General features: G+C 42.3%; 7 protein-coding genes across 7 annotated transcripts; 3 read left to right on the top strand and 4 right to left on the bottom strand.

The window, feature by feature from the left end:
* The first annotated feature begins 955 nt into the window (after positions 1 to 955).
* V1516DRAFT_679559 (profilin) lies at positions 956 to 1,856 on the top strand. The gene is made up of 4 exons (XM_066922953.1): positions 956 to 1,080; positions 1,133 to 1,149; positions 1,207 to 1,304; positions 1,366 to 1,856. Exons 2-4 carry the CDS (start codon positions 1,137 to 1,139, stop codon positions 1,633 to 1,635), a joined length of 381 nt encoding a protein of 126 aa, XP_066775548.1. The 5' UTR covers positions 956 to 1,080; positions 1,133 to 1,136; the 3' UTR covers positions 1,636 to 1,856.
* V1516DRAFT_679555 (Got1/Sft2-like family-domain-containing protein) lies at positions 1,782 to 2,932 on the bottom strand. Its single transcript, XM_066922952.1, has 6 exons — positions 2,690 to 2,932; positions 2,622 to 2,648; positions 2,492 to 2,556; positions 2,257 to 2,435; positions 2,090 to 2,171; positions 1,782 to 2,022 (listed from the first exon to the last, which is right to left on the bottom strand). Exons 1-6 carry the CDS (start codon positions 2,709 to 2,711, stop codon positions 1,981 to 1,983), a joined length of 417 nt encoding a protein of 138 aa, XP_066775547.1. The 5' UTR covers positions 2,712 to 2,932; the 3' UTR covers positions 1,782 to 1,980.
* A 67-nt stretch (positions 2,933 to 2,999) lies between these two features.
* V1516DRAFT_679552 (SGNH hydrolase-type esterase domain-containing protein) lies at positions 3,000 to 4,170 on the bottom strand. Its single transcript, XM_066922951.1, has 4 exons — positions 4,005 to 4,170; positions 3,815 to 3,939; positions 3,391 to 3,763; positions 3,000 to 3,330 (listed from the first exon to the last, which is right to left on the bottom strand). The coding sequence occupies exons 1-4, from the start codon at positions 4,108 to 4,110 to the stop codon at positions 3,173 to 3,175; spliced, it is 762 nt and encodes a 253-aa protein (XP_066775546.1). The 5' UTR covers positions 4,111 to 4,170; the 3' UTR covers positions 3,000 to 3,172.
* A 2,038-nt stretch (positions 4,171 to 6,208) lies between these two features.
* Positions 6,209 to 7,972, top strand: V1516DRAFT_627721 (uncharacterized protein; the record flags this gene model as incomplete). The annotated part of the gene is made up of 1 exon (XM_066919809.1): positions 6,209 to 7,972. The coding sequence occupies one exon, from the start codon at positions 6,209 to 6,211 to the stop codon at positions 7,970 to 7,972; it is 1,764 nt and encodes a 587-aa protein (XP_066775545.1).
* Positions 7,973 to 8,875: 903 nt separating this feature from the next.
* On the top strand, positions 8,876 to 11,867 carry V1516DRAFT_628222 (armadillo-type protein; the record flags this gene model as incomplete). The annotated part of the gene is made up of 2 exons (XM_066919830.1): positions 8,876 to 8,949; positions 9,005 to 11,867. 2 exons carry the CDS (start codon positions 8,876 to 8,878, stop codon positions 11,865 to 11,867), a joined length of 2,937 nt encoding a protein of 978 aa, XP_066775544.1.
* A 2-nt stretch (positions 11,868 to 11,869) lies between these two features.
* Positions 11,870 to 13,705, bottom strand: V1516DRAFT_641373 (transmembrane amino acid transporter protein-domain-containing protein). The gene is made up of 2 exons (XM_066920106.1): positions 13,402 to 13,705; positions 11,870 to 13,336 (listed from the first exon to the last, which is right to left on the bottom strand). The coding sequence occupies exons 1-2, from the start codon at positions 13,601 to 13,603 to the stop codon at positions 11,982 to 11,984; spliced, it is 1,557 nt and encodes a 518-aa protein (XP_066775543.1). The 5' UTR covers positions 13,604 to 13,705; the 3' UTR covers positions 11,870 to 11,981.
* A 167-nt stretch (positions 13,706 to 13,872) lies between these two features.
* V1516DRAFT_704380 (uncharacterized protein) lies at positions 13,873 to 15,469 on the bottom strand (the record flags this gene model as incomplete). The annotated part of the gene is made up of 2 exons (XM_066924143.1): positions 14,720 to 15,469; positions 13,873 to 14,670 (listed from the first exon to the last, which is right to left on the bottom strand). The coding sequence occupies exons 1-2, from the start codon at positions 15,002 to 15,004 to the stop codon at positions 13,873 to 13,875; spliced, it is 1,083 nt and encodes a 360-aa protein (XP_066775542.1). The 5' UTR covers positions 15,005 to 15,469.
* Positions 15,470 to 15,562: the final 93 nt, after the last annotated feature.

The raw sequence follows: 15,562 nt of genomic DNA, 5'->3' as shown, positions 1-15,562 counted from the left end.
ATGAGTTGCACTGCAGAGAATCTCTTGACAGATTCTGAAAGTGAGTGAATCATTGCTCCAAATTGAGAATGATCGATTCCAGTCCTGAGCTGCAGTCAGTTTAATTCCAAGGCGTTCATGTGTTTCTAGCGTCTTGACTTTCTTTAGACAAATAGCAATTGCAGTGCGATCAGTAAGTTTTAGCACTTGCAAATAAGAGATATCATTGGTTTGATCTACCATATGTTGGTGGGTTGAAATTGGAATTCCTCGTTTCGGTGTCATTGCTTGGGAATTGTGTTTATGACATGTCTTTAGAGAATTAAATAAAGCTTTATGGTACTGGCAACTGCAGGAACTGTTCATTACTTTTTGAAATGCAGCTAGCACGACTATATATTTTTGCACCTCTAACATTGAAACTTAAAAGTAATTTTCACATGTCAGTCGATATCAACATAGACACAAGCTGTTTATTCTCTTATTCCAGGATTCCAAGGACTCAATACAGCAGGAGCAGCGCTTGTTCAAGCTTTGCCGAATCGTTCACTGCAATAGTAAGTAAGCCTAACGCTTATGCTAAGGCAAATTATGAGACCATTCAGATTAGGCGGTGTATTTGTGAGAGGGTATTACGCGATGGAGAGGATAATATTCTAGTTATAGCAGATGGCCCAAAAATTTCTATTGTAAGTCCATATATGCTCGCTTCTATATATTAAAGAGATCAATGGAAAGTCGCAGAATAGAATCGAGGATAGACTGGGTAGTCTCTAAAAGATACTATAAAATAATATACTATATAATAATATATTCCTGTATCAAAGGAATAATTTAATTTTATATCGGCTTATTGCTGTAAAACCTAATTATTGGATTATGTGATTATGTAATTGAATGTGAGTTGCCCAATATGGGAGACACTTACCCTCGGAATGCTCCGAATTATTTGTTCGAATTCTTAGCTGCATATGTAATTCTTTCGACCTCATTTTCTTACAATTTTACATTATATTTATTACTTCATTTCACACCATACTCAATTATATATCTTCTAATTGATTGCAAACCGGTAAGTGAGAAGAACGAAGTAACTGTCTAGAAAGTCACCAGTGCCAGGTAGTGTGATTTAACAAGTGCTAACATCTTGCAGTAGTATGTCCTGGCAAGGTATATTTATTATATATTCACCTAGAAGTCCCCCTCTGTAGTAAAGCTAATAAACAGCGTATATTGAGAATCTGACCGGATCGCGAAACGTCGACAAAGCCGCGATTTACTCCAAAGCCGGCGACAGTGTGTGGGCGAAATCGGCTGGATTTGAGGTATTCCGTTTAGATGAAGACATCATTTGTATTAAATAGTGTGCGAGACTGACAATAACAGATTGCAGCATCTGAGATCAGCGAGATCCGTGATGGCTTTGACAATCCAACCGGTTTACAGACTAAAGGGCTACATGTCGAAGGGGTGAAATACTTCTTACTGCGGTCCGACGAGCGAAGCATTTATGGGAAAAAAGGCGCTGAAGGATTGATCATTGTGCGAACGAAGCAGGCTATTTTGGTTGCGCACTATCCGGATGGTGTCCAACCGGGCAATGCGACTAAGATTGTTGAACAGCTGGCGGATTATTTGATTTCGGTTGGGTATTGATACCTTCAATAGATGTTAATTTATGTATATCAACTCATGTATGTTGATAGTTTTTAATCATGTTGCATTATAGGAATTAATGAATAATGCTATGCATTGACACATTCTGTGCACAAGTGAATTAAATCTCGTATTATTGTTTTCTATATATTTTACATGAAGATTCATGATTAAACTTAGATGACTATAATAATCCCGAAGCACATTAGACATGATCATACAGATACTTAGTGTTATGCGTAAATTATATATTATATATTATTATATATTATATGCATCAGGATACAATACATCAATGTACGGAAAAAGAGAAAATCAAGTGAATAGAGGAGGAGAAATAACGGGCTAAACAGGCAATATTCTGATCCCAGCCAAATGATCAATGGTCTAAAGATGAATAGATTAATACAGACTGAACAATAATAGGACGACAAAGTTAAAAAGAGGAACATACAGGAGCAATATAGGGCGATGACAGGATCGGTCCAATAAACGGCAGCGACCGTAAAAACGAGACAATGACCGAAAAAAAGTCACTAAATTCGAGGTTAGTTAATGCGAGTTTAATTGCAAACGCAGCAGAAATTATAGATCACAAGGAATCTAAAGAGAGAAGAGTACCCAAAGAGAGCCATGATTCCGCAAAATTCGATTATGAAACCAGTGATTGGTCGACGAACAAGGATAAGGAAAATTCCAAATGCAAAACAGATAGTGCCTCTAATCTTGCCAGGCCGCGAGAAAAATAAAAGCGTTCTCTTGTATCCAATTAACAGAAATAGGCCAGCTACAAACAGGATCTAAAAAAAATTAGTATAGATTCGTAGTTTAGAAGTATTGTGGATATGATAAATACATTTCCAAATGCAAGAAGAGCAGAATCAAAAAAAGTGAGAACTCCTAGAACAAAAAAAACGCAACCTATGAGATTATTTAATATCAACAGCAACAGTATAGACTTAACCAGGACCTGGTATGGATAATACCTGCAGAAATCAGTCCGACACCAACTTCTAAACAATTAGCTTGACCTTGATAATAATTAGCAACATACTTTGTAGTTCCGAAAGCCACATCCTGCTTTATATTTGATTGATTTCAAGTTGTTAATTGAGATTGGTGGTTGAAATTGAGGTTCTTGATGATAAAGTGAAGTTGGAGACGAAGCTGGTGAAAATCAAGTCAAGCTAATATAGCAATACAAATCAAATAGCCAAGAGAATCTATTAATCCTATGTATTGTAACCATTCATATTATCGATAAGTAATCATATATATATGCATAAGTTTGGGCTGTAATTTCAGAATACCGTCAAATGATTATGATAATGGTAATATATCGAGATCCCTTGCCCTCTTCTACATGTGATATTCAAGCTATATATTTGCTATTCCTACAAAATATATAATTTTTTTAATAATAATATTGCATAGTTATTGCAATGCTATTTATGAAATCTATGTAATCCGTTCACTACTCCTCGCTGTAGTATTTGTTACTGGATGTGTCAATGAGCGTCTTTGCTAGCACATTGAATCAGATCGCGTCTGTTAGGACATCGAAAGATGTCAGAGCAGCCCATTCAGGAAGTCGGAGTGGGACATTGTCCGGATAAAGCTCGGGATAACTAGTCTTCAATACGTCCATGATACCATCATATTCGACCTGGTAGCCTCCAGCTTTGTAGTGCAGTCCTATCAAAAATTAGTCTAACTATTGCATGAACCCAACACAATAACAAAACAAGATCGCACCATCAGATAAAATAGTAGACAAGGGATTATAAATTGCCTCTTCCTCCAATCCAAAGACAGGATCGCCCTGTTTCCAGCCTAACTTAGCCATGACGAGATCCCACATCGGCACGGCAGGCACAGCCAATTCGCGTGCGACAGCCACTAAAGCGTCGCAATACTCTCGCGCTTGCAGCGTCGTGCGGTCTTTTGGTGTGTCAGGCCGGGCCACCCACCATTGATGTGCGTTGAACGGACCTGCGCCGATCAGAATGACCTTGATTCCGCTTGCCTGGCAAGCTGCTACCATGTATCGCAGGTTCGCCTTGTATGTCTCTAAGTCCACGTGCTGAATGGCATTTCTTGCTGCGTCGTTTGTTCCAAAAAAAATGATCTAATGGTATTAACAAAGTGTGATAAAATTGTAGAGTAAAGATGAATTCACCATTAGCTTGACCTTAGACTCGGACTGGTTTTCATGTGCAATCACCTTGTCGATCATTAATTTTGCATGCGCAGACGTATAGCCTCCATAACCTCGCTGAATTATATCAAACTTGCGTGTAAACACTGTCCGATTAGTTTTAGTAAGAGTTTAAAGAAGAACACCGATGAGAAGATATATATGTTATTACCATGTTGAAGTGCTGGGCCGAGACAAAACGACGCAACTTCCGTGTTGTAGCAGTATTGAGTGATCGAATCCCCAAAAAGCACTATTTTATCATAATTCAAAGCCATTCTACTGTAATTGGATAATATAATAAGGAAATGCAATTATATGGATGCAGCTGATGCTATGGGCATGGTAGACTTAGGATGAAGCCTGAGACATCGGTGAGCCTCGTGATAAGCACTCATTGATTTCTCCCGGATCAAGCTTGTCAAGATGAAATATAGAACTGCTTATGATCAGTTCATAAAGCATGTATCAGCGTTCTCAAGAAGCATCTGCTGAAGATGTAAAATTCTCATAGATATTATTAGTCACCGAGTGCTTTCCAATCCGATAAGATGCTAAAGTATAGCATATACCACCTTTAGATCGACGCTCCTCAGCATCTTGCATTTGAATTTATACATTTAGTTCCCATGAAACTGGGGATTTTCCACTCTAATAGTTCACTGCCGAAATCCACATTTAAAGATTCCTTAGCCAGGCAATAGCGGCACTAATGGTTTACCATTTATACTGAGTAGCCAACTAGACGTAGGATAATGTGAACAAGACTTCGTTGGTTATACACGAAGTGACATAACAGAAATAAATGAAGATTCTCATTTAAACCATGATTTCGACTCATTAGCACTTTAATCGACTTGTTCTCTCGTGTTCAATTGAATTGTTATCCAATAACATTCTATCGTATTATTTCTGACTTCTTTCTATTTGCATAGCTATTGCTTGATAAAACCAACAACAGTTTGCTTGCCAGCCAGGACATAAATCTATTACAATTTTCTCCTTAATCTCAATTTATGGCTTCTCTTTACTTGGAGAATAGATGTTATATGTTTAGAAGCTCATTAGCTCAATTAACTTGCATTTCCAATCCAGGACCAGATTTGGATACAACAGTTCAGACTTGGTTGCTTGTGGATTACTGTTTCTACAGTACTGCTGGCTGCCTTGTAAACTTATGTATTCTTATTTGGATCCATTTTCATGCATATTCTCACCTGCCCTAACAATTATGCCCTAACAATTATGACCTCAAAGCTCCTAATCTAAAAAAAATTAATGTGGATATATTCGGTCCTATCGAATAACAAATAAATAGAATTGATCGAACTATTGAGAACACAGCACTTCTCAGAAATGTCAGTGATCGTAGAGCTTAATTAAACCTAGTTCAGCTATCATTTCAATTCAATATGAATATCAATTTTCATATCTTCCCGGTCACACTTATCAGAACCAATTTGACTCCACTCAGCTGCTCCCTCATTGGCCCCTCACTAATGGGTATCACCGATTAGTATTACGGCTTAATATCACCGATGCTTTCATTTACTGTGAGACTGACTACCTAAAACTGGCCCAAACGCATATCTGCCCGTCGGCGCATACCCAGCAGCCAGCCAGCCAGCCAAAACTGATTTGACTGGATCCTCCGGTGACAGTCGAACTATTTAGTTATATCAGTTTAACCAGAGGATTTTGATATCAAAAAGCTCGTAAATTCATTTGCAACTTAATGCTACCATCCAAATATTTGCTATAGTCTGTCAGAACTATTCAGAACCGCCCAAACTTCGTAACAAAATAAATTTCGTCCTTCTCAACTGATAAGAACAGACCGCGTCTGCCTTCCTTATCGGGGAATCCGATGCGCGTAAGCTAAGGCGTTAGTAAACTACTTGAGGTAATAATCCCTTTGTCCTTATCAGCGTTGATAAGTCGGTATCTATTTATTATTTTATTATTTTATTATTTTAATATTTATTAATGTCTCTTCAGTTCATCCTACATTACAGTTATATTTATGTTCTACCTAGGAATATACGAATGTTTGAATGCATTTATTTATACTGAATATTATTTAATTTTTTGATCCCGTGATTTCGTTTTAGTCTATCTTCTCATAACTGAACACCTTCGTCATCTCATCATCTCATCTCATCATCCTCATTTCACATCATCCTCATTTCAAATCCTATCATATTATTTGATTTCACATCATCTTCACTAGACTCACATATCATGCAACAAACAGATACATTTCTAATCAGACAAATGACTTCTTCGCCAAAGTCGTCGACGTCTGGAATCTCGTCGTCGTCAACAAATTTGACGTCAACTCTGACTAGTAATCTGACAGCCAATCTCTCTGGAGCTATGCCGACGAGCTTGTCACCTAAAGTTGCTGCTCTACTAGCGGTTACTGCGATTCCTCCCCCACCACGACCAGGTCACCGGTCTTCGAGAAAGACAAGTTTGAAACGTGAGCGGCAGGCAGCTTCTTCTCGCAAGTTAGCGGCAGAGATTCCAGCCCATTCATCTACTACTTCTCATGCTCTTTCACCTAATCATTCATCGGCTTATTCATCATCTTCTCAATCTCACTCTCATTCTCATTCATTATCTCGTTCTAATTCTCATTCTCATTCTCATTCTCATTCATCAAGTCATCCACATTCTACACCACATTCATCTCATTCGTCACCTTCTTCACGCAAAAGCTCAAAATCAAAGCTGAGAACTTCCGCAGAGCTCGCAGAGCTTCTTACCCCCCCCTCCGTCGACGACAGTGGTAATGACTCTTCAGATTATTCACTGTCTTCAGCAAATCCTTCTGTTACAAATTCTCCTTTAAACTCCCCTGTCAATTCCCCTCTCAGTTCTCCTCTCGCTTCTCCCTCACTTTCTCCGCCTGCCCTGTCATCATCTGTTTCCTCCTACGCATCCTCGCCTGGATCGTCTCCGTCTACACCTTCATCTTCTGACACAGAGTATTTCCCTGTTATCGAATGTAATTCTGAATCTGAAGAGACTCTGACTATTAAATCCATTTCCTCGACTTCTACCACAACTCCCGAAATTCGTTCCGACCGACCAGAGGCAGACTCGCCATTCCTCACAAGGCACCGCAAGCAATTTTCGGAATCGTCAGTCGCCTACAACGAGGATCCACTCTGTGTGGCCGTCGATGAGAATGGCGCCTGTATTCCTGCGATTGCGTTTGTTCCCTTTCAAGGTGCCACGGGCACACATGGCACACATGGCACGCATGGTACACAGACCGAGACCACTCGCTCGCTTTCTACAACGTCTTTGCCAAATCTTATTCGTTCAAAATCTTCTTTACTTTCAAGGTCATCGAGTTCGCCTAAACTTTTTTCTAATGGCTCGGAATTGCCGACTAGTCCAAAACAGCATAACCAAACTGAGGACGACTCGATGGTTGCAAAAATCAATTCTTCACTGAAATCGTTGAAATGGCTTGCTTCCTCAATGGCCAGACACCAAGATGAGTACATGCCTAAGGACCATCAGCAGGTCGAGCGATATGATGGACCTCGACGACCACGAAGCCTCGACCGTTTGGATAGTTCAGTGGCATCGCGTCAGCCGCGATCGTCATCTACAGCTTCATCAGAGCATTCCTCGAAACGTAGTCGATCGCAGAGCAAGTCGCGAAGACTGAGGTCAGAGAGTGTACCGATTCAACAGAATAGGAATTCGCTTTCTGCAGGTGGGGTCACTGCTCGGTCAACTGCGCGTGCGCTGACGATGCAGGAGCCTAGGACCGAGCGGTTCAGTTACTACGGCTCGTCGACAGAGTCTTCCTCGCCGACCTCGACCGCCTCCGCTGTTGCAAGCGCGAACCCAGCTACAGAGGGTGAACAGGGTGAGGCAACGTATATTCAAATGGACACATACGACATCCAACAAAACTGCCTTCCCATTATTCGTCCGCGCGAGCCTCGTATGAACGGTGATTTTTTTCGGATTCTGGCTATGGAATTGGAAATGCGTCGCCATGGGAAGCTCAGTCCTGATTTCTACAGCGGCAAGGCCCGAATGGTGCTCGCGCCCCGCTCTGATTATAATCATTTAGCCAAAAAGACTCGAAACTGGACGCCTTGGACAAAGCTTTAGCTTCTTATTTGTATTTTGTATTTTGTATATTTTGCATTGTGTGGATTGCTGCATGGTAGGTGTTACATGGTGGGGATAGACTATGATCTAAATATTTCAGAAATGACGTTATCAAACCTTGTTCTTTCTCTTTTCTAATATAATGCTGTATTGTACTATGTTACCGTATATAATTAGTATGGCATGTAATTATCTAAATTCTGTTTATTGGTAGTATTGTGATTGATTTCCAGTATAAGTTTGTTGTTGGTGTAGACCTATATAGTTAATTCCGCCAAAGAAGGTAGATTCAAATCCGGTAATTCAATGTTAATGCAGTCACTGTGGCAGCCTAACCATCTACTTCCAAATTATTTTCAATATCGTTCTCTTTATTCTATCCATTCTGTTGTAATATTTTATAAAATAATTTCACACTATTATCTATCATTGTGATCTATTTTATTTATTCTATTGTATCCAATCATATTATACTGTGGATAGAACCAGTCGAGGCCGCCTAACCCTCGGTATGATCAACAATCGATGGCAATTAGATAATCAGCTCCAGTGATTATCTAATTGATTCTTGCTGTGCTTATATAATTGGAGAGAGCAGAGTAGAAGAGAATAGTTCGAGGTCCGGCCAGAATGGTCAATCTGGACGAATATGAGCTGATCGAGCAAGTAAGTGTCTAGCTTAATTCCTGATTGCGCACGTGGAGCTAACATTAGCAGAAAGTACTCCAGTTGTATTCCCCAGGCTCTCCGGAATCGATAAGCCAGTATGTAATGAGATTATTCTGGGTGAAGAATAAATGGGAAACTATCCGATTACTGAAATCGTGGGCTGACGTTGTTAGATTGCAACGGGAACTGCAAAGTCTGCAGAAATCAGACCAAGCATGGCAGCTTGCTGAGCTCATGCTGGCCAGTGATCATTCAAATGTCCGATTCTTTGGAGCCCTGACATATACTGTAAAACTGAATAATGACTGGTAATGTTACTATTGAGTCGCATTCATAGAAATGCTATTGACATTAATGAAATAGGGACACGATCCCTGATGAGTCGTTAGGAATACTTCTTCAAAAACTGCTGGCTTGGTTTGTCCTGTATCGTTCTGGACCACGATTCATTACCCAGAAGCTGGCTTCAACACTTGTGCTTGCACTTGTTAAAACTGTGCAAAACACGGGCCAACTATCTAATGTTGAGCCGATCTATTGCGTTGTGTACTCGATTTCGACAGGCTCTGCAGTCTTAATCCAGGACATCAATTTCATCACGCGGCCCGACTTATCGACTCTAATCTCGACTTTATCAGCTCAAGATCTCGATGTCATATTTCTATTCTGCACTACGTTTGCCGAAGAGCTTGCCCGCGCTGACGTGCCGCGGTCTGATCGCTCATCGCTGGCCTCGTTTCTCTACGTGAACTCTCCGCCGGCTTTGACGGCAGTTAAATCGATTCTTCGTTTCGGGCCAACGAACATCTCCAGTGACATGTACTCTGTACTCACTTCTGCCTTACGGTGTTATCGTTCCTGGTCGCTTGCTCTAGCTTCCACGTCGTCTAGTTCGACATTTGATTTGCGCCCGGTCTCAGATCTGTTTTGCGATGTAATACCGTTCTTGCAAATCGAATCCGACGAAACCGTGTTTGGAACCGTCAGTGAGGTTTTGATTGATTTTATGGAGTGGGCCGATAAGCTTGTAAATGTCGATGCGAGGAAACTACTCTTAGGACTATTTACAGGCGACTGGGCCGCAACGAAAATCTCCGAAATTGCAGCCAGTTCCGACAGTGATATCCATCAGTCGTTTCTCAATTCGTTCTGCTCATTTGGACAATTGGTCGTCAATGAAGCCGCCCTACATCTCGACATGCCTGAGTATCGTCGGCTCATCGACCTGACTACTGAATTGCTAAAGGTGCCCGGATACGCAATTCAAGATGAGAACATCAGTCCGCGCGTGCTTGAGTTTTATGAGTTCTTTGTGGAGTCCGTGTTGTATGATGATCCTGACTCTAGTCCACATAGTCAGGTTTTTAAGCAAGCAGCTGAAGTTATGAGCCAAGTCATCACTTTACTCTGGAAAAAAGTTCAGGTCCCGGTCACGGGAGAGCGTAAAGCTCTTTGGTCGCAAGACACCCACGATAAATTTGTCGCGTTCAGGAGAGACGTTGCAGAGATCATAGAATCTTCATACCAGCTTGTACGACCAAAGCTGTTCCAAGACCTCGTTGACTATATTGTCCAGTCGGTAGCGACGATTACTTCAAATATTGACTGGCCCGCGGTAGAGGCCAGCTTGTACTTCATCAATACTATTCTGCAGTCACTACCGACCGAGCCAGAGGAATATCAAAGTGTTGGTATTTTGCTGGATTCAGAGCTGTTCGCACTTCTTCCTGGTTCGACAATCGTTCGTGCACGCCAGACGTCCTTGCTTTTAATCGGCTCTGCCATCCCGTACTTTCAGTCAGATCAGGGCAAACCGTATATTAACAAAGCCGTACCCTATTTATTTCAATGTCTGGCAACGTCTTCGCTTGCTCTAGCTGCGTCACGTTCAATTTTCCAGTTGTGCTCAGATTGTGCGAGTTCTTTGGCGGCCAGCATTCCGGATTTTCTCACAGTCTATCGCGACATGCTGATCCAAGGCAGACTTTCCGTTGACGGAGTTGCAAAAGAACGTATAGCTGGTGCAATTGCAGAGGTTATCCAGCAAGGAGAATCAGATGTCGATCGAAAGACATCGTATTTGGCAGAATTGATTTGCTTGATCCAAATTTACGCTCAGCAGGCATTGGATTTCAGCAGTAATCACAACGATTCATCATCAAAATCTGCAGATCTGTTGTCCCCACAGGAAGTAGCCGCTTCAGTCCTTAAAGCACTCGCGTTGGTTGGAAAGGCATCTCGATCTATAGACGAGGTCGAATCTGAGATTATTATTCCTACTTCCAACGTCGACTACTGGACCGAGCCTTCGTGCCCTGGGTATATTATCAGACAAGAGATACTCGATATTGTTGTCACATTGAGCGAGAAAGTTTCTGTCTTTATAGGCGATTTGGCCATCCGGCAGAACGCCTGTGCAGTGTTCCGGGCAGGACTTGCTGAATCAGTCCCGGGGCCGTTCACCTTTCCGGCTCGAACAGTGCTAGAATATATTCGGGCTGAGGTCCGTATTGGAAAGCTGCAAACGATTCAACCAATATTCAACCTATCTTCTGCTCTCGTTGTCTCTTCATCATCTTCAAGATCAACGTCAGGAACTGCAGATTTAGATGTATTTACAGATCTTTTAGAAATACTTTTCATAGGCGCCGTGATGCCTAACATGTCCGCAGGTGCCAGCCTGGACCCGGATATCAATCAAGGTATGCTAGACGTGCTCGAGAAATATTTCAAATCATACATAGCCGTGCTGTTTTCAAGTTCTTGGTTTGAACCTCTAGTCTGTGAATACGCTGTTGCCATGTTAACCGCACGCGAACCGTTGGTAGTCAAGAGTGCAGTCAAGTTCTGGACATCGCTTCTAACTAGTACCTCGGAGGCAGCTGATCTCGCAACTGCCATCGAGAAAGTTATATCTTTTACTGCGCCACTTGCCCTCTCTAAGGCTGTCTGGGCGATTTGTGGGAATGTGCCGCGCAGTCTCGTTGGTGACTACGCGCAATTGATCAAAACCGCATTTCGAGTCCGGCCCGGTGGCGATGCGCAGAAATGGATTTCAGACTCGTTGCTTGCAAAATCAGCTGTTGAGCTAATGACCGCCGAAAATCTGAAAGAGCGCTCATTACTCATTGAGAAGCTGACTAGGCTTCGGGGACGGCCTCCAACCGAAACTATCATCAAGGAGTTTTGGTTGTCTCAACGAGGCCACGAATATAATTACGCCTGATTTCTGTATTCTATGTGACATTATTGAAAATATAATGATGTAATAATATAATGATATAATAGTATTAATGCAAATCCAAACCACTACAAGAACAATGCCGCCACCATAAACACTTTATTTCCGCTCTTCTTCAAGAACATATAAAGTATAAAAGTTCGACGACAAGCACAAAACCATAACCAAAATTCCCCAACAAGCCAGTGCCAATGAGCCATATTTGATATAATATCCTTCACCATACTCCCCTCTGAGCTTAGTGCGCGCTTCATCAGGTGAATCAGGTAGATGCACTGCCGAGTCAAAGGTAGACGTCGAGTCAATATTTGTTTCGTCGTCAACTGCGGGCGAGTACACTGGAAGATAATATGGAGAGCCAAGAAGTTTATAGCCAAACAGACCCGGAAGTATGAACGAGATTGATGTCGAGCCTGTTGCACCAACGAAAGCTAGTACAGCCTCAAGAGAAGAGACTGTCATCGCAACCAAATATGTCAAACCCATGATCAGTGCAGTAATTGTGTAGAAGCGACGAGTAGGAATCACAGCATGGCCAGGCCGCGACGAGGTTGGCGATGGCGCAGGTGTACGGGTCGCCCAGGGCTTAAGAATATGCGCAAAAATATGGTCGACTGATGCTCGGCACGGGTGCGCCTGCAGCGGAAACGAAAACAAAACAAGAATCACAATTGCCGCCCGACCAATCGCCGACCACACCGATGTAGAATACATACTGCTGATGTTACCACCAACGTTGTCGCCAAAAGAAAGATAGCCCGTTAGACCAACGACAGAGTAAAGTACCACGGCAAGGCCGATGGAGCTCATGATTACAGTCAAAACCGACGCAGGTCGGTTGTCACGCAACTCATTCACAACTGAAAACATGTTTTGATGACAAGTAAATCCAAACACAATGATCGGCAGCGATGTTAATACAGATATCAACGACTTGGGTCCAAGCGAAATTTCGCCCCGATACTCAATCGTGTCACCGACAAACCAATGTGAAATTACCAAACACGTTAGGTAACCAATTGCAAATAATGCTACTATGGATGTGTATCTAAGTGAGTCCAATTTGCGCATGAAACACAGAGGGATCAGTGCTACCATGAAAACAGATATCCAGAAATGCCGCGAAAACAGGATTGACTCGGGCAGCTCGTCGGTCGTCGAATAAAAGAAGTCTACAATGACTTGCGGCATCAGGTCTCCAATAATAATCATGTAAGACACTCCGACGCCATAACATTTAATCGCAATCGCAGCGTCAAACAGTCCTGCGAGCTGAGGATACGTCCGCTGCGCTACGGCGAAAAACGACGCAGAGCCACGCTCTACGTACCGCGAACACCGATACTGCAGAAACAAGCCAAACCCAGACGTGAATCCGGAAAAAACAATCACAAAAAATCCAAGCACTACGCCATCGTTCCGGATTGCGTGTGGCATCGCAAGAATCCCGGCACCTGTGTCCACAGTTAGAGTCCAGTCTCGGTGACTAAACAATCATTCTATCTCCACGTCTGCTCACCTAGAATTGTATTCGACAAATTCGAAATACTCGACCCAAGGCTTGCTTGACCATGTTGCTTTCCGTGACTGTCATCTTCATGTAAGTCTCCATGCCCGGTTGCAGTCTGTAATAACGAAGGAAAATATTCCTCCTCCTCGTCGTCCTCAATGTATTCCACAGTTGGCGGCGAATATCCAGTCGCTGAATGGTTCGTTGACATATTACAATTTCAGGGAAGTCGATCTGTAACTTATTTGGTCGATATAGTGCTGATTTATAGATCAAAGTAAAAGCAATTCTAATCCAATTCAGAAGATATCGCGTATTCATGAATCATAATACCTATTATGTTATCCGATATCAATATAGCGAATATTCTACAACACCCGTATTTACAACTTATCACGTGAAGATAATCACACTCATATTTATTATCTACCATAAATTACGTAATAATTGGGTCATCATATCATAGTCCTCATGAAATCACTAGAACATCTCCACTTGAACCACAATCTTGCCTGGGTTTCGTTCGCTATGGTTCTCATGATCCGGATTGCCACATAACTTATCCATTCCTTCTTGGTATTTATTCCAGTCAATCACACTCTCAACCATTACCTTCAGCTTGCATTCTTTAAACAGCTCCAGCGCAAGCTTCAAAGCACCTTCGCTTGAATGTCCAAATTCAACCTTATATCTTGGACCAAAGACAGCTCCTGATATAACTTTTCCTGGAGATAGTGAGGATAGAAACAAAGTTCCATCTCCGTCCAATTCACCTACTGTGGACACAAACCAGCCGGTTTTTGCTGGAGTTAATGTCTTCAAGTTCGCCATCATAAACGGGGTTACTCCCACTGTGTCCACCACCAGGTCAAATCCGGGCACTGACCCTGTATTCGGCTCAGCTGGCGGCCATGTCAAAGACTTAACAAGTGCTGGTATCAAGTCACGCTCATCCACACTTGTATAATCTACAATTTCATCCGCACCCATTAGCTTAACCAAATTCTTGTTCTTTGCCGAACAGGTGGCTACTACCGTCTTCACGCCAAAGTACTTCTTTGCGAGCTGGACAGCAAACATGCCAATGCTTGTGCTTCCTCCTAGCACACATACAGTCGAGTCCTTGCTCAGCCGAATTTCCGTCAGACATTGGTAGGCCATCGTGAAACTCAGCGGAATCGACACGGCCTCGTCCTCTGTTATGTAGTCTGGTACTCGCACAATGTGGTCGTTACCTGGATTGATCAGCACATGAGAGGCTAGTGTACCAGGTCCATACTATATTCATTAATACAACCTCATGAATCCAAAATCAATTTCGACTTACGAGGTGATAGTACATTCCCATCACGAGATCGCCTTCCTTCCAATTCGCCTGCTGGCCAGACCCCACATACAATATTTTTCCTACAAAGTCGCGGCCTACCCCTTTTTCTCGTACCCATAGTCGACTGGTTTTATAAATAGCACTATCCACTGATCCTATAGTGCTGCGAGAAACTTGAACAAGCACACTATTGCGAGGAATCGGCAGTGGAATTTCGTCAAACGACCATCCTAGAGCCCCGCCCGGCGTAGCAAACGTCAATGATCTTGTAGCCTGCGGTCTCATACCTTAGCAGTTCTCAGCTGAAAAAGCCTATCCTGTTTTGTAGGTAAATTTTCAAATATATTTAACGTCTGTATTATCTGAAACCAAGATAAAAGTCTGATCTGACTTGATCGGACGGATCCTTCGGCATCACGCGCCAGGTCTGATCGCCTAACCCGACAGACCTTATATATACAACTCCATGACGCCGCAGCTTACTTATCCGCTCCCAGACTACCTTTGTCGGCATTTAGAAATAGTTTGCTCAAATAAATCCAAAAAGCTCTCGCTCGGAAAGGGCAAAAGTGAGAATATCACTGCAGCGCTGAAGCAGTTAGGCTTGCTGAGAAGAGTTGCATCTCAGTAACACCATTGAATGATCCAAATCAGCTTCTGTAAACAGTTCTGAATTCGCAAAGCCCAGTTCTCAGAACGAGTCCGTAAGATATCGGAAGCAAATATAAATGAGCGAAAAACTTGCGCAGATAATACACATAAAACTTCGGAAGCTTTTTGATTGAGAAAATTCCGAAATCAAGTATTGTATGCAGTGGCAGAGGCAAATCAAATAGGTGCCTA

The sequence above is a fragment of the Lipomyces oligophaga genome (assembly GCF_038497815.1).
Source record: "Lipomyces oligophaga strain CBS 7107 unplaced genomic scaffold V1516scaffold_7, whole genome shotgun sequence".
Taxonomy (NCBI): Eukaryota; Fungi; Ascomycota; class Lipomycetes; order Lipomycetales; family Lipomycetaceae; genus Lipomyces; species [Lipomyces] oligophaga.
The sequence above is the reverse complement of the archived record's forward strand: the minus strand, read 5'-3'. Positions and strand labels throughout refer to the sequence as shown.